The sequence below is a fragment of the Rhagoletis pomonella genome, unplaced genomic scaffold, assembly GCF_013731165.1.
Source record: "Rhagoletis pomonella isolate Grant_MI unplaced genomic scaffold, Rhpom_1.0 Rhpom_scaffold_00007, whole genome shotgun sequence".
In the NCBI taxonomy this organism is placed as follows: domain Eukaryota; kingdom Metazoa; phylum Arthropoda; class Insecta; order Diptera; family Tephritidae; genus Rhagoletis; species Rhagoletis pomonella.
Window position 1 is genome coordinate 55,578,927 of NW_023458561.1, and position 27,158 is coordinate 55,606,084.

At 35.9% G+C, this 27,158-nt stretch overlaps 1 protein-coding gene across 3 annotated transcripts in view; it reads right to left on the reverse strand.

Moving 5' to 3' along the window:
* The window catches only part of LOC118743099, a 70,407-nt gene that overhangs the window by 36,246 nt on the left and 7,003 nt on the right, over nt 1-27,158 (reverse strand). Inside the window, exons 2-3 of one of the 3 annotated variants that reach the window (XM_036475602.1) lie at nt 14,554-14,759; nt 13,517-13,659 (exon numbers count right to left, since the gene is read on the reverse strand). The exons of 1 other annotated variant lie outside the window; for it this stretch is intronic. In XM_036475602.1, the coding sequence (XP_036331495.1) occupies nt 13,517-13,659; nt 14,554-14,658 (248 nt within the window). In that variant the 5' untranslated portion in view covers nt 14,659-14,759. The remainder of the gene's footprint in view (nt 1-13,516; nt 13,660-14,553; nt 14,760-27,158) is intronic. One more of the 3 variants, XR_004993422.1, reaches the window with a different exon arrangement.

The following is a 27,158-nucleotide window of genomic DNA, read 5'->3' on the forward strand; positions in this document are numbered from 1 at the left end:
TTTTTGTTAGGTTGCACAGAACGCAATGCTCTGGATTATTTTATTATTGAAAACATTTTGAAAAACACATGCATTTACGAGTCATTACTTTTTAAGTGGGAGGGATTTCGTAAAAATTTTACGCTAAGACGTATTCGAGGAATTTTTTATTTTCTTTTTTTCTTCCGAGATATGATCTGTCAAAGCTCGAAAGTTTTCGTCATTCTGACTGGTAATCTACTTTTTCAAATCGTTATGTCTCGTGATCTGCTCCTCGTAGAGACTTCATATGAACGTCGTTTTAAAGCCAAAGAAACGGGCTTTATATTCCTTTATATAAGAAGGTTATGATTTTACTAAAGCTAACATAGCTATTACCAGTTGAACTTTTCGAAGTTCATTTGCATAGTGAAGACCAGTAAATTAAGGATTTAAAATTACACCATCGTTATCCTTGTTTAGCCGCCCGCATTTTTAATTGTCCATTGCCACTGTCTACAGGCATTTGAGCGAAGCTTGCAGCATGTTGCATGCAACAATATATATGCATATATTTTTGTAAGTGCTAGCTGCAAATATTTATGTATGTATGTACGTACAAACACCGACTTATTCCCCAATGTACCCTGCAGGGAAGGCTACTAGTTGTGAACTAAGCTTCTAACAGTTTGGTTTTCAGCACAACTAGTTCACGTTCTATCCTTTTTCAATGTTAGCGACTGGTATTTTTATTTATACTAGTAGAAATACTAGTAGCGTCATACCAATGGATCAGATAGTCCGCCAATTCATCCCTCGTGAAAAGCATAAGTATGCCTTTTTGCTTGCGGCGCTCCAACAGTCGCAATGGCCGACAGAGCAAAGCACTCCCGTGGTATCTATGCCTGAGGTCCCAGGTTCAAGTCCTGGTGCAGGGGAATTTTTTTTATTTTATATTTTGTAGTTAATTTTTTATTTATGGTTTTTAGGCAATTAAAAAAAAAAACAAAATAATTAAATTAAGTTTTATTTTTGGCGTTGGCAATTCAAAGGCAAATGTAGCTGAACGATTTATTTCTTCGAAGTTGTCAAATTGGTAGGCACATACAAGTTAATGAGCCACTATTTTTTCTAACTGGTTTGGCTTTTCACTGCAGAGTAGATACACGCATGCTCGGTAGTAAACTGAAACTAAGCTGCTGCTCCTACAACATGCAACGTCATTTCAAGTGCACTTCAAAGTCAACGCAACAAAATTGAAATAAAAAAGACAACTTAAATAAATAGAAATAAATAAATGAAGCTGAGGAAGCGAGTCCGAGTGTGTGCTCCACAGTATGCGACACAAACAACAGTTGCTATGCCATTACTACTCAAGTAGCATTCCCCTGCATAGACGAGTATGCAACAGTCGCAAAGTGGCTATTCACTATTTTTATACACACTTGTATAAATTTATATGTGCTTGTTACAACATGCATTTGTGCAGCATAAATTGATCAAAATTGCTTGCGCTTCAGTTTTTCTCCTTCTTCATGCTTTCGATGTATGGTGTATACGCGTAAACATTCGGTGCCATTGCAGTGGCATGCAACGTGATACGTCGTTCAACAGTGCCCTTGATAACACTTGAAGCGATGTAGCATGCAACTATCGTTACACGAATTGAAACAAAGATAAAAATGAGTGAAAAATTTTAAAATAAAAAATGTATTTGGTCGAAAGAATTTTGAAATCTTACAAAACGTCAACGGGAAGTGGCTTGAGGAAATCTGATAGCTTGCTGCCAGAATATTTGACGCCTAAGCTACGTACATACATACATATCAATGACTGAGTGGAAGATCGACCTATTTCGGCAGCCCTACTTCAGAATTTGGTTGAAGAATACATTGAAAATGTGCTGAGATAGGGCGGTTTTGAACCGAACTCTGAGACAGGGCGTTTTCAAGCAACTTGCAAAATAGGACGTTCTTCAACCAAATTCCGAAATAGGGCGTTGTTGAAAAAATTTTCTGAGATAGTTCTAAAAAACTAGCTGCCGAGATAGTTCGATCTTCCACTCAGCCATCGATGTATATAAAAATTATCGACCAGTGCTATTTGCTACCAGCATGTTGCCCCTCGAATCAAAATCAATGGAAATTTAAAAAAAAGTCAGAATGAAAATTTATCAAAGCTCTCTGTATGGGCATTTGCTAGCCACGCCCACATAAAGATTCATTTGTGTACACACATAATCCTTAAAATTTGTATTCTACTTTTCTTTTTGTTTCAATTTTATATTTCCATTCTCCAAATCGAATTTCCCTCTGAAGTGCTGTCACTGCTGCCACTGTTGTCATAAGCATTCTCAAATTACTCATATTTGCATATCTGTGTGTTATTGGCTTTCATGATAATGCTATTTGCTTGTCAGTTCATGATATTGATATGACATCAAATATGTAGGCAAAAATCATATATCACTTGTCAAATTTATTTCAAAGCTGGTTATTTGTGCTCATGTTTTTTTATTGTTTACCACTTTTGGTTATTTGGATCAAATGATTTAAATTTACTTTTTCGCTTTAGCATGTTGCGGAAATTCATCTTATTTAAGTTAGCTCTACAAGTAACGAGGGATGATAGAATTTCGGCGTTAAAACTCGATACCAATTTTTGAAACCTATGAATTGGGCTAGAAAAACTTTTTACACAAAAATGCGCAAATGCTTTTTTCAAAATATTATATAGTAAAAACCTTGGGAATAATCAATATGTGTTTATTATAAAAAACATAATGATCTAAAAGAAATTTTTTAATTCCATATATATGCCTAGGTTAAGATAGGTTAGCGGGCTGCCTTCGTAGATGGACTAAGCTGACCATTGTGTTGCCCTTAAGAGGAGAGAGGGAAATGGACGCAGGCAGCACGAGGCTCCTCAAGCGACTGATGTTAATTAACTAAAACTCATCGCGAGTGTGAGAATGTGCGACCCAAGGTGCTTAAACCTTGGCCTGCAAAGGCAGGGCACCAGAGCGGCAGGTTTTGAGATGATTCCACCTCCATACAGCTGGTGCCGTAATGGTCATCGATGATGTTTAGCCTTACGGCATGCTAACTTATCACACAGTGACCAGTTAGCAATCCTACCATAAGCGGGAGATGAATCTTCCTTAGTCTCAAGAGCTCCCCACACCGCTTCCGGTCTACACGTGGGCAGAAGAATTTTGCTACCTTGCCTTACAAGGTCTTCGCCTAGCGCAAGGCTGAGCAGACTTAATGCTCACCTGTCCAGAAGCAGACCACACGAGTTCAGTGGAGCTCTCAGACCTTCTCAATTCGGAAGTAATTCCTCGAGGGCTCTCTGTCTTTTCAACTCATCGGTAATGCAGTGATTTTGCTGTAAACTGGAATAAGCTTAATAACGAAGTTCGTAATTACAGAATAGCACCTCCGATTTGTGGCGTTCGCCTTGATGTTGTCACACAAAGGCGCGGAATGGACAGTTTTACGCCTACTCTTACGTTAGTCGGAAACTAAGCTCCGTCCTAGGCCATACAGAATGGTAGTGCGCACTAATAATCACAACACCACAGTGGCCGCAATAAGACTTTAAGAAATAATAAATAGAATTTTCGGGGCAGCCAAATTGCCATTTGCGAAAAGTGAAAAAAATTTACTTTTGCTAATTATTAGCCTTACATTATTGTTGGCAAACAAAACTTAAACCATTTGACATTTAAATAAAGGCGAAGAAAATTAATTGAAAGGACTGTTCAAAGGAGACAAGAGGGTAGTGAATGGCGTAACATTGAAGAATCAGGGAAAGGCCAGGCTTTAGTTTTCTACCAAATGAATAGGGAAGGCTTTCAAAAACTTTCCGACTCTTATGTAAACCACTTATGTGCAAATACAGTCATACAGTCAACTAATAGAGTTTTTAACCATTGCCAACTTCAATTTGTTTTCCAAACCTTTGCCTAGCTATTTTTTACAGCTATTGAAAATAATAGTCCGAAGTGAACTTCTCTATGCCCACCAACTCCCACAAAAAGCAAATGAAACCGCTTCAAACGCAAAATTTCTTTATATAAAACTCTAAATTTTTTCTACTAGTGATTGAATGCAAGGGTTGAGCAGGACTCTAGTCAAGGCGCCATTTTTGTTTTTTTTTTTGTATTTTTGTTAGTGAGTTTTGAATGTCTTTTGTATTCTTTGTTGGCTTTTAAAGTGCGCGTTCCCTTGCCAAAGCATTTCATGCTGGACAATTATTCCTTCTTCTTCTTGAATAGTAGTTGGTGGGAGACCTCGTTGGAGCTTTAGCGCCCTTTCACAGGTGAACCGTCGATTTTTCCCGCATTTACATGCCAAGTTGGTACGAACTGCTGCCCGTATATGCCCCTATTTTATGCTCCGTTTATTTTGTTCTTTTCGTTTTGAAATTTATTTTGTAATGGCATTCATGCCATGCCGCCATATCCCTTTGCTCCCGTATTAAATATGCCTGCTTTTGTTGATTCGACTGTTGCATGCCAGCCCTTTTTCGCGGCCTCATTTTGCTATATACATCTGTACATAAGGGTGACCCACCAAAAATAAAAACAGGCTTTGCACTGGAATTATAAAACTTTTTATAATTAAAGACTTCAGCCAAAATATTCCGATTTAAAAAAAAAAAATCTAAAATAAAATTAGTTAAAAATTTAGAAAAAACATAGTTAAAAATTTTTTTTTGTTCATGAAATTATTTCAGAAGGTGGAAAGGTTTAAGCTGGTGTGATTTAAGGAGAATAACCTTTTAAAAACTAACTATACAGGCGGCCGCTGTGGTGAAGTGGTTAGAAGTGCACAGTACCATTCCGCAGGGCCTACGTTGAAGCACAGTTTCCGACCAACATACAAAGAAATATATAAAATGTTTTTCTAAAAGCGTTCGCCCCTCAGCAGGCAATGGCTACCCTCCAAGTGAATTTCTGCGATGAAAATCAACTCATCAAAATACGATCGCCGTTCGGAGTGGGCGTAAAAGGGTAACTCCCCTTGGTGTGACAACATTAAGGCGCACGTCACAAAGCGGTGGAGAAACTCGGCCAAACACTAACATATTGTGTAAGAAGCGCTAATTGTTATCATAAAGTATTTATAAGAAACTAGACTTTTGGAGGTAGTTTCAAATAGGTCCAGCTCACTTTATTCATAATATATTTCCGAAATATTTTGGCAGAAGTCTTAAAATATTATAATAACTTTTATCATTCCGATGGAAAAACAGTACCGACTTTTTTGTATGTAGATTGGTGCGCCCTAATGTACAAATAGATATATGTACATTTATATGTGTTAACAATACATATCCACAATTAAAGGAGAAAATAAATTTCCTGCTTGCGCACAATTTAATTATGTTAACGCTTTTCATGAATTTTAAAGTTGCCACATATATATGTACGTACACTTTGCAGCGCCTCTCATCCACTGCTTGACGGCGAATCATACACCTTTCATCCCCATGCCATTTCGTTATGGGAGTCGTCAACAACAAAGCATTTTTTTTTGTATCTGAGATTTTTAGCTGACTGTTGGCTCACACGAAATTGTAAGGTTATTTTCCGAACATAAAGAGGCGGCGAAAGCTAACTTTCGGCCGCCAACAAAGCAACACAAAGACCAACTCTTAGTCCTTTGAAAATATTTGCAAGCTTTAAATGCACGAAGGAGTGGAGGTGGTAAAACTTGTTTGCAGACATGTTCATATTTTTAGGTTTATTCGCAAAAAAATGTCATTTGCTTGAAAATATGCACAGTCACATGTGCTTTAAAAATATTCAGTGTAGCGTAATTTCCTTACGAACAAACAATTCGTATTGTGACGTTACATAACCTCCAGCTATTTTAATATTCTTTATTTATACATGAAAATTTAGGAAAAGGCAAACTAAGAAATGCAACTCAAAATAAAAAAGTTCGCCGCCCTTCTCATTCAGCACTTGCCATTGTTATCGCCATAATTTGTTTCAAACAACCAAACATTTCTGTGCCCCTCAAGTATTTTAATGGCGTCGAATTTAGGACGAAAGTTTGACTTTAATGAGCGCTTTGGCAGGTAACTTCAGGGGCTGGAAACCAGCGGCAATTTCACTCACAGTTTTGAGTCTCTACAGGATGAAAGGGCATTTTGTGGGAAATTACGGCATTTATTTGTGCTATGGATTTTCTATGTATATACATATGTATTTATGTTTATTCAAGGAGCAATTATTTCAGGCAGTGCTACATACTTGACATACATTTTACTTTTGATTTTGTGGAGTGTGAATATGTTTACCACTTATGGCTAACAGATTTGTATACATATGAACAAAAATGGAGCACTTTTGATGAATTACTATTATGTCTTAAAATTGGGAATATTTTTAAGAAAAATTTAGTTTTTTAAATTTCTGGCAAAATTTTTATAATTTTTTTTTTTTCAGTTATAGTTCTTGTAATTTTTTTTAATGTGTATAAAGGATCTTTCAAAATTAATAGCTCAAATAATTATATTTTATTTTTTGCCTAGACCTAGAAAATCTTTTCTATCCAGATGATATTTCCTAAACCTCAGGGCCCAAGATGTTATCAGCCTACCTGATGAAAGCTAAAAGGTTCTTCGTAGACGAATTCCTAACCTTAAGAACATCGACTGTGGAAGAACTGAGGTATTGCACCCTTAGGACCGTTTGTTCATTGTCCGGTAAGCATAAATCGGAGGTAGAAGCTCCGGTGAAATACAAAGACTGCTTTATCGATCACACGTTCTATGCATGATGTTTAAAACGTCGATAATGACGTTTAACTTGAAGGTCTTTAAGCAAAGATGGCAATCCGTCTCATTGAAAGACAACTCCGGTGCATGTGAGAGCGCAGGAGGTTATGGCCGGTTAGGTAACCCATAAGAAACTCGATGTGGGCTCTGTCCAAGTAATTTATATCTCTCCTAGCAAAGGGATAACCAAAAAGTCTGACCTGTCTAAGGCCCTCTAACTCTCCTAGGTACTTACTGCGTTATGAGTTTACCCACTCTTCGATTATGAGTCTCGAGAAGGATCAACTGAGTTCACAAAACAGTTAGGGCCCCACAAGTACAGCCTTTTAAACCATTCTCAAGGTTCAGTCTCGCCCAAATTGAGACTGCTTGTACCTCGGCCTGAAAGACCGTGAACCAAGCACCCATTATAATAGAAAGTTGTATGCCAGGTGCAAAGACACCCGCTCCTGCTCTGCCCTCCATCTTTATTCGGACTGTGTACCACTGTACAATAATAATAATAATAATAATAAATTGGCGCTTGCATATATGTTAGTGTTTGGCCGAGCTTCTCCTACGATTTGTGGCGTGCGCCTTGGTGTTGTAGCACAAAGGGGAGGGACCTACAGCCTTACGCCGACTCCCAAGTTGTTTTTCATGGCAGAAATGCCTCAAACCACACTCAACTTGGCCTGTGAAGCATACCGACAGGTGATAAACAGAATTCACAGGTAGTTGGTCTCGACCAACACCGGATCTCGACCTGTCGTGGACGACAAATAGCTTCGTCTGCCTTGGGAGACTCGCACCACCAAAGCCCAATTTCACTCTGGCTACTGCAGCAGGTTAGACTCGTACCTTAGTAGATTAGGGCCCAAACCGTGTCCGCCATGCAGAGAGACACCCCAAGACTCGACCCATCTCACCCTAGGAACAAACCTAGTCGGTATTGCACGCTTCCTGGGTCTCCCGTTAGTTGAGCTTGACGAAAGAGATTGATGAACAAGCCAATCTAGGCAGGGTTTAGTATACGCTACAACAACAACAACAACATAAACGTCACCCGGATCACTTTCCACGTGCTAAAGTTTAACAACAAACACTGAGCTTCATATACGAACTCTTAGGCACTTTGATCTTGAAAAATCCCTGACCTGTACCAAACTAATCAGCTTGCAAGCAGTGTACAGGTACGCAAATTTATACTGCTATGGTTTGCTGTAGTAGTTTCTAGATTAACAAATAGTGCACCCAAAAATATGCAGCATCTAATTCACAAGCATTTTGTGTGATTATTCTATTATTTCATTCGATTACTTAGCAAATGTAAGCAATTCTCAAGTGGTGTGCAAAATAATTTTCTCACAATGGAAATTCGTGTGAACTTTGAATGCCTAAAGTGTTATTAGGATTCAAGTCAAGCATTAACACATCTTTATAAATAAATCCTCTTTAGGAAAGAAAAACTACAAAAGTCAAATAATGCATTTGTCTAACATTATCTTGTATTAAATTGTCTCTTTTCAAATAAAGAGTAGCAAAGCGAAATGCAAAAAAAAGTAAGTGCACCTGGGCCACCCTGGAGAAGTGAAACTTACGTTACATTCATATCTATTTTGTCTCATAACCAATACACATACGTACATACATACATCTGGTTTTGTTTAAGGTTATATTTTTTGCTTTGTTTCTATCTAGATCCCTACCTCTACCCTTGTTCGTTCTAATTACATTTATGTTATTTTGTTTTCCTTTATCTTCTCTCTCGATAACAAAAAAAATATCGATAACAAAATTGATAAATATCGACAGCAAAATCGGTAATAATATTGGCAGCAAAATCTATTAGAAACTCGATAAAAATATCCATAATAAAATCGATAAAAATATTGATAAAATATCGATAAAAATATCCACAACAAAATCGATAAAAATATCCATAACAAAATCGATAAAAATATCCATAACAAAATCGATTAATATATATATTAGAATCGATAAATATCGACAACAAAATCAATAAATATCGATAACAAAATCGATAAATATCGATAAATATCGATAACAAAGTCGATAGGCGCATGAGCTTGTAGGGAGCAATGTGAAGGCAAAAGGAAGGCGAGATGTGAAAAATTCGTTTAATAAAACCCACTTATGCAGCAAAAGCGCTCGGTTGCAAGTGGTAGGGGACTGCTACTTCTGCCGCTTGACGCTCTTGGTGGCAATAGACTGCGCCTAAGTACGCGTTACAAAATTTATTTCTTCTCTTAAATATTTTTGTGCGGATGCTGATTCCTTTGTTGTTTTATTATTCACACGCACAGTGCATGTTGCTTGCCTGCCTTTTGTATTGTGAGTATTTGATTTTGTTTACTTTTCAACTTTTAACGGAAACAAGTATTTGATAATAGCGGAACTAGGCAAGTCAGAGTTGGTTTAGACTTTCTAGCTGACAATGTCTACGATGGAGGCCGGATATTTTTAAATTGAATTTCTGCGAAATTTGCGCAAACAATGCTAACTTGTATCGGTGTGCAAGGGTCAAAAAAAGAAGGAAAAAATAATAATAGAATACAATACCCCCTGGCAGTTTGCCATTTCAGTACAGCTCTCTTGCTGGCTCTTTGCCAAATCGCCTTTTCATGAGCTTAACTAACGAAATGAGTGGCCGATTGCACTTTGCTGCCTCAGCAAAATACCTGCCTTGCTGCCTTACACATTGGCTACGAAATGAGGCAACTTCTTTTGCAACGCAGTCAGCGACATTGTTCTTTAAGTAGCGGCTGATATGGCACTTCAAAGCGCTGCCAAGTTGAAGAAGCGCAAAATCCACAAAAAAACGAAACTTCTACGACTTGGCCACTCAATGAGTGCAGCATCCTGCTGCTGCTGCAAAGGCACCTCCACTCAAAAAATCGTGAATTTCACTTTATTATTTAGGCTGCTTAATGCGAAATTACCACGCCCTGATCGTGTTGGTGTAGCGTGGCTGTTTAAGTTGCTGCTGCCGCCATCGACAGTTGCCGCACGTCTGTGGCAGCTTAATGCGTCGCCAAGGCTGGGATTTGGCAATGAGCTGGCTTAAGCCAATTAGACTGCAAAGCAGTTGTAGTAAACAAAAGTCGCTTGTTGTATGCAAGCAATGTTGCAAACAAGCACAGCCGCAAACAATGTAGGAAAATATTTGGAAATATTCAAAGAAAAAAAATCTATATTTACTTTGTATGACAAAAATGGTGAAGTTTGGTTGTCCATGGGTTTTGGCATTCCATGTCACTTGTTCTGTTTATGCTGTTTATAAAGGAAACATCCAGCCAGCTGGTGCACAAAATTACCTCGCACTATGTATCAACAAAAATGAAGCAAATTGTACAAAGATTGCAACCAGGTCAGATTTCATGGGCACTTTGCATTTCCAATGAAGAAGAAGAAGCACAGAACCCTAATTAAAGCCTGCTGACACACGCATGATTGGCTCTGGACAACGTGCAATAGCAATAGCAGCAGAAAAAAAAAATGTGACAAGATGATGGCAAGTGAGCCAAAATTATTGGCAATTATTCTTGTTATAACACGGTGACAGTTCAGATTGCAAATAAGTGACTGCTTTTGAAAATGAGACGGGCTAACAGAGAATTATTGAAGGCATTCGGTTTACGAAGGGAGCTGTAAATAACTGCTAGGAATAAACTTATAGGATCCGGATTGAGAAGGAACCAATGAAATGTTAAGTTAGGTTATGGTGATCAGATGGTACCTACACTGGCACCCTGGAGGAAAACCAGCAGGCTTCTGTTATAAACACACTTCCCGGGATATATTCCCCAAGGCACATGTCCTAAAGCTAACACGTTAAACGCCGTGTGTGCAAACAGGAGGGCAAGAGGCCTAGCAGGAAGAATCGTCAGTATAGAAAAGACAGCGTGGGTCATATCAACCTTTAGTGCATTTACCCCTGCCGGTTACAACAGAGCTCGAGCTTAATATCTGGGCCACTAGTCAGATTGCTGAGAGCAAGTCTCTTACTTGGTCACTTACCATCAACATGGAGTGAAGTCAAAGTATTCTTTATACCCAAAGTGGGGGAAAACTCGGCACAACTCCCAAAGGCGCATAGACCAATTAGCCTCAGCTGCTTTCTAGTAAAAACATTATAGCCCCTACTATCGACACTGGAAAAGCTAAATGGCAGTGGAATCAAGGCATATGTATATGCAGATGGCATTGTCATCTACGTTGTCGGCTAGCACGAGTACACTATTTGTTCCAGATTTCAAGCTGCTGTAAGATTAACGGAAGACTTGTATGCTTCAAAGGGGTTGTCAAAAAAACCCACTGAAGCCCACCGTTGTCCCATTTACCAAAAGAAGGAAAGTCAACTTGACTAGACGTACCTTAGCAGGGACAAAAATTGACTTCTGAGAAGAGGCGAAGTATCTACGGGTAACTCTGGGCAAAAGGCTCAATTGGAACTCACATATCCTGATCTTTACCAACAATGCTACAAGGGCGTTCTATGCCTGCCAGAGGCTCCATGGTAAAACTTGGGGAATATCACCCAAACCAAGGTCTTTCACTACGGTGGTAAAACTCGTTGTCATATGTGCGGCACTGACCTGGTGGCCAAAACAGGCGCTATGCGCACCTGTCCATCGGATGCGCTTGGTATGATTACATGCATTTCTCTTCTATCTATTTCGATTGGAAAGGATGTCTGCAGCAGCAACCTGAGGCTGCCTAAAGTAATCAGCTACCTGCAGTAATATCTGCCTGACTATTTTTAACTAAATTTTGAAATACTAGAACAACCTAATTCACGACTTGCCTCACGATTTGAAAGAAAAAATGTATATCAAGTCGACGTCCAAGTTGTAAAAGTGCAAGTGTGTTAGTAAAAAGTGTGAGTGTATTGCAACTTGCTTTCAAGTTCTTGATACGTGTAACCCGTAAGTTAAAAAAGAGTGAGTTTGTGTGCACCCGAGTAGAGAATTATGGCTGAGATTGTTGCAGTACCGCAATAAATTATCTAATCAACAAATTAGCAGCGAGGCAAGCGGTCAGTCTGGTTGGGGCTACACTGAGAAAATGGATTAGTTTCGACAACTAAAGATATTTAGTTCCCGAATTTTGACAATATTTGGGAACTATTACCATCGATTGGTAATTATAACTAAATATATTAAAGCTTCTAATATTCATCTAGGTTGTAACAAATCGTTAATTTAGTTGAAGGGTTTGGTTAATACTAATAAATATTTCTTTGAAGCATATTTCTACAAATTCCATTCAACTTAACGTATGGTTCATAAAAGGATGTTATTAAGCTCTGCTAATGCAGATAAGCTTTCTTTCAACACGTGGTTTAGTCATAGTTACCAAATCTTAGTTGAGGCAACCACGATTTGGTTTGAGAGTGGACCATATTCATGCTTGTGAGCCACCCCTAAAGAATGCTGAGCGCTCTCTGAGCACATACGAAGAGCGCCAGCTGAGCAATGCACACAGTCCCACTTATTGAAACGTTTGAATGCGCTAGTATGCCGACCATTGCATTGTGCGTGGAAATCATTCCTCCGCTACCGCTGTTCGTATATGGGTGAAACACGCATGTGGTCCCAGAGCGCTCAGTAAGCTATGGCATGTCGATCGCTGCGCCATGTGTGCTATGACATGCCCATACTTGTTTGTCACAGTTTCAGTTTTGCTACCAGCGCGGGTTGTTTCGGTGCGCGCATAGTTTAAAGTTTAATTAAAAATATAAAGTTTGATGCCAACCGGAGTTTTTCAGTGGATATATAATTCATGTGAATTATAATTTGAAAGTGTCTATTTAGCTAAGGAAAAAGCAAAGCAGTATACTTCCAGCAGATATTGACCTGGGTTTTCGCACGACTGTTCCTGTTTCATCGTTGTTTTTTAGGAAATTCTTACCACCATATACATATGTATTATTTACTTTAGCAACTAACTTATGTAAATATGTACGTATTTTTATTCTTAATATATGCAAATAAAAGAAGAAAGTAAACACAACAAACATCGAGTAAATTTTTATTTGTGTCAAACTGAACCTTTTTTCCCAATAATAAACGGTTAGCTGATTCAAGTCTACGGCAAGTTCACAAAATTAATTGAAAACTTGTATCAACCAAAGCATTGTTTATATTTGCTCAACAATGATTTTATTCAACTAACAATATTGTCCAATCAAGGTAGTCGTTTTGTAATTATTAACAAATATACATTTGTCCCAACTAGAAGTCTTAAGTAAATTGCAGACTTTCGTGAACTATATATTTATTTCGCCATATCCAACTATGCCACTTGATCACTATAACCAAATCTTGGTTATTATAACTAAACCTTTTTCTGGGTGTACAGGTAAGCTGATCTTGATATCACGCCTTTCATGCCACAACAACAGCAAACACTCACAGTATTCTCGGAGGTATGTGTGTATTGGTGTGCAACGAAAAGTTGTTATCACTCAAGGTGTGCACTTAATGCACATTCAAATAGACATACAAAGTATCTTATAGATACATATATATGCAGATAAATATGCATGCATGCAACCGTGTATAGCTAGCTAGCTGCATATTCAATCATAAGCCAAACGATTCATCATTCAAAATTTGACATTTGACGAAGAGTGCGAGCGGTTAGTTGTTGGCAATGTATGGAAAACAGTTAGCGTCCGTCCAGGATGAAGCACTTTGCCGCTGGTATGAGTCACTCAGTCAGCTTAAAATAGTTACTTTGAATAAAGTAGTCAAGCGCTCACCTTTGTTTAACTTCTTTGCAGGGACTGACTATTCCAACTACGCATAGGAGTAAGGGAGTAAGTAGATTTGGTTGGCACACGCTTCGTGCTCTCTCATATGTAGGCCGCCTTAATTCACTTTCAATGTTTGTTATTTGATAAATCTGCAAAAGGACGAAAACATAAGAACAGATAAGCCAAATTAACTTCATTTGAACAATTGTAGGTAGCAATGCTGGTGATATATTTTATCTAAATGCATTAAAAATATATGGAAGTACATTAAGGTGGTCCAAAAATGCACGTGCAAAATTAAAGTCAAAATTGTAATGCTCTCACCTGAAAGCGTTCAAAGTTTTCTATGTAGCTATTTTATAAGGGGAAAAAATTAATTTTTCATGAAAAATTCATGAAAATAGATATTTTTTGATCGGAAATCTCTGTTTGTCTTCAAAAGACTTTCAATAATAATAACCAATTGTTTCTCACCATTGCATATTTTGGGGTTTTTTGGAGGACCTATCAATAAATAAGAGTTGATATAAAAAAAATTTCTAAATAAATAATTGTGTATTATTATCGGAAGTCTCCTGAAGGAAAACATAGTTTTCCGACCGAAAAATATTGATTTTCATGAATGCTATAAAATTTCCACGAAAAATTGATTTGTTCACATATAAAATGCATAGAAAACTTTGAGCGTTTGAGCGAAATCTAATTATTTTTTGGTTTGAAAATAAAAAACAGGGGTGTATTTTTTCGATACAGAAAAATCCTAGGTGGTTAGAGCTTTAAAATTCCGACTTAACTTTTTTTTTTATCACCCTAATGTACATATGTATGTGTGTAACTGTGTATATGTATGTATTTATGTTAAGTGTTTGTGCACAACGCTTATCACTAGACTTCGAGCATAGCTATTGAAGAAAGTTTAATGTAATGTTATAAATTCTAATTTATTTGACTTTTAAATGCAATCTATTATTCTCAGTTTTTGTTTACATCCATTTAGTATCTTCTGTGTTTTCATTATTTTTGATAGTCCGCTTGCGATTCGCCTCATATTCCACTCCTCTTTTTTGTCTTTCCGTTCGGGTTGCACGATTTGGGTCACCTATTTTCTTGCATCCATAAATCTTAGCTGCCAGTTGCGCATTTGGCATGTTGATAAATTGTTAATTGACATATTTTTAATGGCTATATAGGTAGGTGGCCGGGTGTGTATGTGTGTTAATATGCATTGATGGCTAAATAGTTGCTAGAACTTTTTGGAACCGAGAGTTTTACTGCTTTGTGAGTACTTATTACATTTTTTTCATATCAAATGCCCTTTTGTTGTTCTTAAAAAGTAGTATCATAAATAAGGCACTCTCAATTCTTGATAGAACTTTCGTTGATTCAAGCTAATTTGTATGTCACTAACGTATGTATGTAAATATATCCCAAATAAGTAAAAACAGTCAAACAACGATTTATTTCCAACCCATTATTGTATTTTCAAACAGTTCTTTGGGAGCTACACATTTTACTAATTTATTTATCATAAGCAAATAGGTAAAAAATATTTGCTGGCCTTAATCGCATAGATGGATGAGTTATATCACAGTAAACACAGTCTCTAACGTTAGATAAACGTTTTGAGTTTACATTACAATTCGAATGAGGTTCTCGAATCGAAGGTTAGAGAACTATGTTAGAATTCGATAAGAGAATTATTAAAAAAATACTAGACATTAGAAACCAATTAGAATTCAACGTTAAAATCCGATTAGATTCCTAACCTTCTTCTCGATATCGATAACTAATTCTCCTCTTTGTAGAGAGTGCTAGTTATAGTTCACGACAGTTTCTCTTATCGTCTTTTAACCTTCTACTTCAGAGAAACAAATTCGAACTCGAATCACTTTCTAATCTTTCTCTAATCGAAATATTTGTTGGAATGTCAAAAAGTTATATCTGAAAAGTTAGTTGTATGGGAGATATATTTATAAAGCACCGATTTTAATGATTTTCTCAATTAGCTTGATCTGGCTGGCAATGAGCCGCACATAGACCGGTAGGTACTTAGCGTTGCCAGTTGTTGCTCGCTTTTATGCGTTAAAATAAACATCACAAAGGATGTCAACGCTTTTGGCGAATTTTAGTAGAAATTTCAGCTCTATTCTGAGATGTCCTCTAACTTCTCGAATTGTTAGGCTCCCAAGAATTTTAGTGGTGGTTTTTGGCAGTGCAGAACATCGGCAGAGAAGATGTTCCGAGGTTTCCCTAGTCTCCCGCTCACGACACTTCTTGCACCCGTCCACGCTAGTGATACCCATTTTTTGACATGAACAGCCACCAGGATATGTCCCGTAAGCAATCCGATAATAACTGCAATTTTTTTAAGTTGATTTCACACACACACACACATTCCGTTGGCCCCTTCAAGGTTTCCTGACCTCACTGCGCCACAGGAAGCTTACAAAAAAACCCACAAATTCATTCGAATGACAGTTGAGGAAATTCCCGCGGCAACCCTACAGGCAGTAATGGCTAACCTTTTGCTGGGTTGTCGCACATGCATCATTGAGCGTAGAAGCATTATTTGTTAAATGAATAAATAAAAAATTAATTACAGGCACTATTAACCAACGATTTATATGCAGCTCTTAACCTTGAAATATTAATCAATCACCCTGTATTTTCTTGGCCAAATATGAACTTGCCTAAACTCCGCGCTAGCAATTCTTGGAGCACGCACACTCATAAACACATGGTTAAATGTCGCAATAAACATAAAACAAATCAAAAGTGAAAGCGAAAGCGGCATTTTAAATTGCGGCAAATTGCAATAATTTGTTTGTGGTGTAAAAGTAATAGAAGATGCTGAAGTAAAATGAAATGATACACAAAATTGGCAAGCACTGACAAATATTGATATATCATATGTATATGTGCATATGTACATAAGTGCATGTATATGCACGGAAGCGCCCTCCGTGCGTGCCGAAAATTGCAAAATCAACAAACACTTTTATTTTTTTCACGATAAAAAAATGTTCATTCCTTTATCTCTTTTCTAACCGAAGATCTACGATTTTGAAAAAAAAACTCGTGTTTTGCCTATAGTGCGCCGCCGCTATTTGCTTTATTTTACTTCAGATTTTTCTATTGCTCATCGTCGAATTTTTTATAGTTGTAGTTAGTATGTATGTGTATTAGGGTGGTCCAAACATACATCGGAATACATCAACTTTTTTGATTTTTCCTGCTGCCACCCCAGAACTGAAGAATATTAAAAATAAGGAGACATGTATTTTTTATCTTGAAATCGGTTAATATTTACCGCTGCCGCCGGGGCTTTGAAATTTCTGTACTTTACATGGCGAAAAGAAATTTTTCCGTGAATTGCTATAAAATCGTTAAAAATAAATATTTTTTGATCGAATGAGGCTACTTCCCTTCAGAAGTCTTCAAAAAATAACACTATGATGCTTATTTAACTTAACAAATTTTCTAAGTGTGTTTTAATAACCGATAATCCTAACTGTTATATACAAAAATTTGATTTTTTATAACCACATCACGCTCGAACAGCTCAACGGATGAGTTTATTTTTCTTTCATTCTGCTCGAATATTTCTGTGGATATGTGTTAAAAAATGTTGAAAAACGGGGTTGCCAGATATATGAAAATTTTAATTTTTAAAAGCCGCAGTGAAATAATTAAGTTTCTTCATCAAAACTAACAGCATTCGACGTGTTTTAAAAGCATTTTTGTACGGGGTTGCCAACTTTCTAAAAAATACAACAAATTTAACCTTACTTAATACCACAATATGGGCATCAAATGGAAGGGTTATGCACAGCCAGCAAAGATTTTTGAAATTACATACTTTAGTGCACAAATATTTTTTTTGATAGGGTTGCCATTTATCTGTAATAAAAAAAAATTTTAAATCATGCTACATACGAAAAACTAAAATGAGTGCGATATGTCATGTCAAACTATCGAATGTGCAAAAATGCATATTGCCTCATTTCACATAGCTTACATAATTACGTCATCGTAGCTAACAGATTGGTGGCAACCCTATTTAAAAATATGTTAATCCAAGGCTTATGCGTACACCTTTCGTGCAGTACCCATATTGTGGTATTATATAAGCTTAAATTTTTAATAATCATTGTTATATTTTTTTAGAAAGGTGGCAACTCTTTCAAAGATATTTTTAAATATTTTCAAACGCTTTAAGTTTTGATGACCAAACTTAAATATTTTATTGACCTTTAAATAATTTTAAATTTTAAAATATTTGGCAACCCTATTTTTCAAAATTTTTTACCACAAACCTACAGAAAACAGCCCGAAAGAATTAAACACATCAAGGAGCTGTTCGTGCGTGATGTTGTTATGAAAACATAAAATAACTAATTTTTTTATATAACAGTTAGGATTATCTGTTGTTAAAATACACTTAGTGAATTTGTTAAGTTAAATAAGCATCATAGTGTTGTCTTTTGAAGACTTCTGAAGGGAAGTAGTCTCATTCGAACAAAAATATTCTACGAAAATATTTATCTTCCCCATGTAAAATACATGGGAAACTTCAAAGTCCAGGCGGCACGGATAAATATTAATCGGTTTCAAAATAAAAAAATTCGCGTCTCCTTATTTTTGATATTCTTCACATCTGGAGAGCGGGTGGAGGGAAAAATTTTGGACCACCCTAATGCATATGTACGTATTTTTTGTATGCCAATTTCTTTTGCGTCTGTGACCGCCAGCAGTCGAATGTGTACAGAAGCGTGTGAGGCTTTTTTAAAGCCATTGCACCTTCTCTTCACCCACCACAATTCATACTTATCAATTTCCCCACAGCAGTTATTTGTTCAACCTCACTTCCTATTCCTTAATTTTGTCCTTCCACATTTTCGAATTTTATTTTTTTTTGTTGTTTTCTTACATCAGATACCAAACAAATTTTCTCTGTCATTGTGCGCACATTAGCTGGCATCCACAATCGTATCAACAACAGCAACAATGATGTGATTTGATTTCGACTTTCCCTTTTTTGTGCCATTCGTGTATTTGACACATTTGCCGTTTTTTTTGTCGTCTTCAGTACCACTCCGTTGTCTACCGATATGATTTCCCTTGTCACAGGGGGGGCATCTTTAATAATGGCATTGACACCATTGTCTGCGCGTCGACAAGGTGCTTAGACATACTCATACCAAACCAACACGAAGAGTAGGCACATTCTACAATTAGAAAAGTAGTCGTATGCCAGCATACATACATTTGTATTTATATATACGCTCATGCTATGAGTGCGTGATGGTAATATTGTTGAAAACTGAAATAGGGACACGAATTTCGATACGATTCGATACCAAGTCGATACTTTTGGCATTCGTTACCGATATTTTTTTCTCCATAGTTTTACAAGGATATTTTTTGGTCAACTCCTCAATCTCTACGTGGAATAATAATAAAATATTGGCGGTTACAAAATCTGTTAGTGTTTGGCCGAGTTTCTCCTCCAATTTGTCGCGTACAAAGGGGGTTCGCGCGGACTCTGAACGCCGACTTTATTTTTATGAGAATCTGGCAGAAATACACCGAGACCAATGGTCTGAGAAATTTTTTGTTCTTTTTGTATCGATATTTGGGACATCGAGTCTTTTTATTCCGATATAAATGGGTACCCGATATTTTTACAACGTGTTCGGGGATGTCTTTCCTGGCCAAATAACGCAGTTCCTGCAGCACCACTTGGCTCGGTACCTACATATATAATTCTTTCTAGGAAATAATCAGATGCATCTGAATGAAAGGTCAGGTGTTCATCGGTCCCTCCTTCCAATTTCTTCTTCCGCAAGCGTATCTTTAGGGAGTGCCTGCCTAGTCACGCAGTAATGCGTGCTATCGGGGTTATTTTAGAAGCCTCCAAAAATACATGAGTCTGGCCGCAGGCAATGTGAGCAGGTATTTGGTAAAACTTCGGACCTGAGGCATTCCTATCGATTTACATTCATATATATGATAAGACCTATTACCAGCTATGCATCTGTGTCGTGGTGAAGCGTGCTCTCAGGGAGGTTATTCCGTAAGATCTGGGCTTGCTCTGAATGCACTGCCAAACTACTACCGTCACCTAATTTCTTTATCCGCAGGAAGGCTCTTACGGGCAGGATTTGAGGAATGGGTGCTGGTATGATACAGTGAGGAGCTGAGCCCGGCCTTAGAGACTTATAGGTAAAAAAAATTTCTGCAAAGCTTGATGAGCTAGGGACGACATTGGCGCTGTAATTCATGGCTAGCTTGTGAAATATATGGCAATCCTTTTTTGGAGCGTGTCTGATATATCTGATCTGATTCATGACCTTATTGTGCCCAAGAATGATTAGAGAAAAATAAGCACGCACATTCAAAACCAAGCCAAGATATCAGTCTGCTACTCTAAATAAAAGCTAATTTTTAATTGACCATCAAAGTGTTACAAATTAATACCTGCTAAAATAATTTGCCATCTCTTTAAAGCAGGAATATACCTCACATCACACACTTCTCGTAATCAATTCACACGCAAAAGTCAATTCATCTGCATAGCACCGGCGCGCCGCGCATTTAAGTGCGCATAATTATGCCTCATGTAATTGCAAAATAATTCACAAGCAAACAAAAAACAGCGGCGGGTTGACCGGTAAACATTATTAACCGCATGATATTAATAATTCAATGATGCATTTGCCAATAGCATTGGCAGTGAACAAGAAAAATGAGAAAGATGTGTGGAAAATTACTAGCGTTGCCAAATGTCCCGTATTTACCGGGACGTCCTTACTTTGCATTAAATTTAAAATGCTCCGTCGGACCCAGATTTTTTCCGAATTTTCGACAATTTCATTATTAATTAATTTCAACCTGTAAACTTCTACTCAACATGGCCATGCTTTAATGCGGCTATTGTGAGTAGGTCATTAGCAAGAATTATTGCATGCAACTCTGTAAGGGAAATATAACTAAAAATTACCGTTATTCAGCGTCCATTATATTGGACAGTGGTACTCTAGATTTGTAAATAGGGAAGTGATATCAATAATTTTTCTTTGTTTCTTTTGCGAAATTTATTTTAAAGTGAGAATAACATTTAACTTTTTATTCAGATTTCAATTCCACCGATCAATATCCGATTTTTATGCCACTTTTTACTTTTGTGAAAAAACACGATCAACTGCATCCCGAAATACAGTAAAAGAAATGAGGTAAGTAAGAATAATAAATTTTTCTGAAAACAACTGTTATTTAAAAAAAGAAAAGCTCTTGTTTAGGAAAAAAAGAGCTTTAAGTACAAAAAAAGTTTGTCCAATATATTGGACGATTGTACTGAAAGGGTTAGTATATGGTTCGTAGTTGGGCTTTAAAAGCAAATTCTTTATTTCTCATCTGTCCCGTTTAATTTATGTAAATCCCGTTTTTCTGGGACAAATTATGCGTTTGTCACGTATGGCTGGAAAAAAAATCTGGCAGCACTAACAATTATGCAATTATTTATACGCATACATAATATATACATATATGTACATACACTAGGTAACAAATGAAAGTGTATACCTCTTAATTATATATCAAATATTCACAATTATTTTCATGCACATTTTTATGCATTAACTACCCAGTGTTACACTGATCATGAACTTTTTAAGTACAGTTCGTAGGGCTGGTCGATTAAATCACGAAATTGCGTTTAAAAGTTTTGTATCACCCTCAAATTCTCGACTTGTTCTTAAACCACACCACTTTTGCGTGACATTCTGCACTAAAAAATTTTTAGCTCGGCTATTTTTTAACCAATTTTGAGTTTTTTTTTTGGCTTTGGAAAGACGAATTATTGTACTATTTGGATAATAGTTTTGTGAGCATATTGTAAAAATCTGGAAATTTTTTGGAATAAATCTGGAATTTACACCAATTTTTATTTTTTTTTTCTATTTTAACAACACTTTTCGCCGAAATTTGAAAGGAAAATAATATCTTTTGGTCATTACTTCGAAAAAATGTTTCATCCCGAGTAAAACTAGGTACCACTCATAAAAATCAATAGACAATTTCGGAAGTTATGAATTTTGTAAAGATTCTTCCAAAATTACTTCCATGTTATTTCGCAGAAAATTTGAGTAATTTGGATTGTATTTATTTTGAGGTTTCAATAGTTCGTTTTACTTTGTCTTTTTATAAAAAATGGCATAACTTTATAATTTGTTAATTGATTTTAATAAGTGGTACCTAGTTTTACTCGGAATTAGATATTATTTTCTAAATAAAGAGTAAAATAGACTATATTCTTTTGAAAGGTTGACAAAAAATGTTGTAGAAGTGGAAAAAATAATAAAAATTTTAGATTCATTACGAAATTTTTTTGCCCATATTTGTAATGTGCGCACAAAATTTATTATTTAATTAAGAAGCAAACAGTAAAACTAAAAAAACTTAAAATTGGTAAAAAACTAACACATAGAATTTTTTTAGTGCCGGAAGTCATGCGAAAATTTTTTTTTAAGAATAAGTAGAGAATTTGAGGGCGTTAGAAAAATTTTTAAAACAGTTCCGTGAATTAGGTCACTGAAAAAGTTCGTGCAATTTTTTTATTTTGTTCGCTCTATAATATTAACCATTGTAACGGCGCAGATTATTATGTACTTATATATAATATATTTATTATTTTTTAACATCAACTATTCGCATTTTATTATTATGCAGTTTTGTAGCATTCTATTCTAACAGAGTCACAATACTTAGCTCATCACTGGTGAATATTGCCACAAGAATTCGATTTCAAGTGCTAGAAAAATTCAGAAAAATCTTAAAAATCAGTGCTATAGCGGCATGTTTGTAGCAGCAGCAAACTTTGGGGTGTATTAGAACTCACAGCAGCTATGAACTCAGGTTTGTGATTTAGTCAGAATACGGCCGTTAGTCTAATGAATTGTAAATATCAACCGGCTAAAAAATTGCGTTCATTTTTGAGAATATTTTTACACTACTTTTGGTTTTTTTTTTTTTTATTTAGTGCAATTACAAAAACTAGCGTTGATTTTTTGAAATTTTGTTGCTAACGGTCTCCCGCATTTTATTTCATAAGAAATTTATGCTTATATCTTGCCCTAACCGCCAAAATAACGTAAGCGACATTTTTTTCCAAAATTTTCTTTTTGATGCAGAAATATTCCTAGAGCATCTAGATACATTTCTGCATCGATAAGAAAATTTTGAAAAAAATGTCGCTTATGTTATTTTGGCGGTTAGGGCTCGATATGGAAAAAAAATGAAACTTGCACTTCATTAGCCTTAAATTAAATGGACTACAACACTGCGTACTCGAAATTCTGAGTAAATAATTAATGCAAAAGAATTTCCATGAAAATAATTGTGAATATTATATTATAACACGGTGTAAACTTTCATTTGTCGCCTAGTGTATATCAAGTACGCACGCCTGGAGGTATGCAATGTAATACTCGTATTATAAAGAATTAAAAGTTTTTCGTTTTGGTATTTATTCAATTTGTACAATTTTCAATTGAGCAGAAATTATTTTCGCAGCATTGCTGTTTGTCGCTTTGTGGTAGTAGACAGCTGGAGCAACAGAAACAATAGGCAAGTGCCAGCGTTGTCAATGCCATGCGTCAGCAATCTTAATTGACAGCCTCGGGAAGCGTTTGACGAGCCATAGTGGCATTGGTGCATGTTGCATGTTGCATGTTGCATGCTGCAACTATCATAGGTATGTGACTACAAATTTATACTAAATATTTATCGTGTTTGTGTATTTGTTGCATCGTCTGTATTTGGTTTATTTTGTGTTTGCTTATGAATGTTATTAAATTGCACAATAAATAGTTTGTGAGGCGAAAACCAACATGGAATTCTGCAGGAAAAGTATCATAATTATTTAATTGAAATGTGAATGTAAAAAGCTGTCTGTTTTATGTTTTCCTTTTTTGTTTTTCAAAACTTGAGGCTACAATTTGCGATATTAAGCCGAAATCAATTTGCAGTTAAAATAAGTTGCTTATTAAAACAAGGGAATTGTATTGTGCAATTTTTTCTTTTGGAATTTCAACGCCTTTTTAGGAAGAGGCTGTGGTGTGGCGCCGATTTCTGACCAACATGAAAACATAAAAAAAAAATTTTTTCAAATGGCGATCGCGCCTCGGCAGGCACTGGCAGTCCTCTTAGTGTATTTCTGCCATAAAAACACAATCGCCGTTCAGAGTCGTCGTAAAACTTTAGGTCCCTCCCCTTTGTGTGAAACATCAAGGCGCACGCCAAAAATCGGAAGGGAAGCTCAGCCAAATACTAACATACAGTGTAAGCGTGAATCTATTATTCCATGCCTTGAGGAAATTTGATCGATAGCCCAGTCAAAAAATCATCTGCATAGATGAAACCGCCTATCGAAATTTATATGGTCCTTCTGCCCGCGGGCTTTATTTCTTTTTTATTGTTAGGAAATAAAGCCCATGGGCGTTATTGCACTGCACCATGAACTCCTTAGCCACACTGCTCAAAAAATCTGAAAATCCGGTACATAAACACATATAAACTCTAGGCCGTACTTAAGAAAAGTCGCCTAACTTCGTTAATTTTTATGAGATTGCAATAATTGAGAAATGAGAATTTGAAAATAGATTCAATTTTAGATGGACTACATATTTTGAAACTGTGGAAATAAGTGATGGTTAAAACTTAACAAAAAATAATAAAATTTTTTTTTTTAATTTACCCAATGCTACACGCTAACTGTGTTAGTCTATTAAAACCGACTGTGCTAAATATATACAACTTATAAATAACCGGTTTGTGGTTAGCTGAAAGAATTTGCCTTTTTTTGGCTTGTCGAGATGTGATCACCCCTTGTCCCAAAATAGCAAACTTTTAGTGGATTGATGTAAAGTGGTAAGTATCTAGGTATATTTTAATGTACGCGTAAAAGACATTAATTGCTAGAAATTTTTTTGTTTTGGTTTAACATTTTTTTTTAATATTTTTTATTGAGCTTTGTACCACGATTGTTTATTAGGAAGTCTGCTGAGGAGTTGTGGTGATCTCCGAAATAGCTGCTATAACTTCTACCGCTTAGACTTTGTTGCTTTTTCAATTTTTCCTAATAAACAATCGTGGTACAAAGCTCAATAAAAAAAAATATTAAAAATAAAATGTTAATATTTAAGCCAAAACAACATTGACAAATATCTATTTTTTGTTAATCAACATTGCTTTTGTGAAGCTAACGGCGTCTCGGGTACTTTTTTTTTAACAGCGTGCTGCGAAGCGCGTAATTTTAATTGCTGTTGCATTGCAACAACAGCTACGATTTGTTGCTGGCGCCTCGAAATACAAATTTATTAATTAACTAAGTAGAATTTGCAAAACGCAACGCTAGTGCCTCACACATTTTATATTTTTTTATTTAAATTTTTTTATATCCTTATTAAGTTTAATTTGTTTTTGCTTGCGGCTAGCCACAACAAAGATAAATTGAAAAATTTCTACTAAATTATGTATACAACAATTTGTTTGCTAGCCTTTTAAAGGCATTTTGGCACTTTTTTGTAATTGAAAATGCTTTTTTGATATTTTCCTACCAAACAAAAATGAAAATTCCTAAAGTGGCAAAAACATATAATTTTTTGCATTTGATCCACGCCTTTTTCACGCTGTTATATAAATTTTCAATATACATATAACTAAACTATTTTTGTGCATCTAAATGAGTGTATATTTATTTAAAAGCTATTATTTATATAAAAATATTTCATATTTGCTTTAAAATTAAATATTTAATATTTCATTTCATTTTTTGCACACTTTTTGCTTCAGCAACTTAACGCCTGCCGCAACGTACATAATTACAGGCTTTAAGCTATTTTAACATAAAAGCAATCACGCCAGTACACATGTCCCAACAGCAATAATATGTTATTAATCAATTTACAACCAGCGTTGTTTTGGAAAATCTATTTAAAATTTGTTTTATTTGATCGCTGTCATGGCTCTGGCGTCAGCGTCGCTCAACTTCTCTATTTGCACCAATCACTTTGTTGGCATTCAACAAAACCCACTCCAAAATTTTAAACGCTAACTGGTATTCAGCGGTCGTTATTTTAATAAAATTTAAATAATTACGGATCAAGTAGTCAGCATTATTTGCCATTGCAGTGACACTTGTAAATTTATGCATTTAATTGCCATATTTTGAGGTTGCTGATCTATATATTTTGATACATACATTCGCTGGTCTGTTTCACGGCCGTGTGGATTAGTTTGGAGGGCATGTGCATATTTTCCACCTCTTTGGCTAGCAAGGTTCGTACGATATCAAGTCAAAATTAGAAGGCTTTGATGACTTTTCCGACTGGCACGTAACCTGCCTGTTGGGCTACGAAAGACTCATTTTCGCCATACCAAGTGTTCGATATTGTTTTCCCCCTCCAATAAACAGCAGTGAAAGTTGGGCATGTGATGAAAGTTTCAAATTGCGTGGCACCTGAGCTAAGCAGGAACCATGCCGCTCCGAGAAGATGCTCTTTTAATTCCGCACGTGCAACTTGGTTTGGGTAATTTGAGGAAACTCGCTCTTGAGGGAGGCAATTGAGCGACTCTTTGGTCACAGGCCAGGCGCTAAAACAGTTCCTTAAGATTTTTAAGTAACGAAAAACGGTTTGAAAACTATGCATGACACTTCTACGCGTAATATGAAAAGTTAACGCTTTACAGCGCCTTCTTTCAAAGTTCAAGTTTTACGTAAAAAAAATAAAATAACTAAAACTTGTTTATGGTCTGAGGAAGAACAATTTTACGTAACACAAAATAACTCCCTGGATAATAAGTAAGTGAGAGAGATGGTGAATAGTAATAATAGTATTACATTACTACATTAGACTGAGTTGATCCACAAACAAAAAAAAAGTGCGTAATTACCCTCACTTATTTGAAGGGATTTGTGGCTTTGAGATAATTTTCTGGTCATAAAAATGTTTATCCTTGGCGAGTCCTGAAAACAGCAAATATCTAAATCTTACTTTTCTCTCCGCATAACTTATTCGAACGTCATGGCGTATGAGTTATACTATATGAACATAAAACATCATATATAACGCTCTAGGAAAAAAAGGAGTGAAGCTCTATTTAGTGGCCTAGAAAATTAATTATAAGAATTTAGTAGGCTTAGACATCTATTAAAAGTACCTTTCATTTTCGTAACTTTTTTGTCGTTTGCACTCTCACATTAAAATGTCATTAAGCCTAATTACTTGCTATTATTAGCAATAAAGATTAAAGCAATAATTCATAAATAATAAAGTAAAACCACAAATATATGCTCATAATATTTTTATCAGCAATTATGAACGGGAAAAATGTTTAGAAAAATCACGTTTTATTTAAATTAATATTCATTCCCTTAACAAATGGCAAAAGTAATTATCTCAATAAACATTTTTTTAAAGATCCTTCTAACAATTCTCGGCTTAATTATCAGGCATTTTGCAGGACAAAAATTAAAGAAAGCAAAAGCCAAGAAAATTTAGTCAACAAAATGATGTATACATACATATGTATATAACTCTACCATGTAAATACCTGAGTAAACGCAAAGAAATGTGTGTAGAGTGGC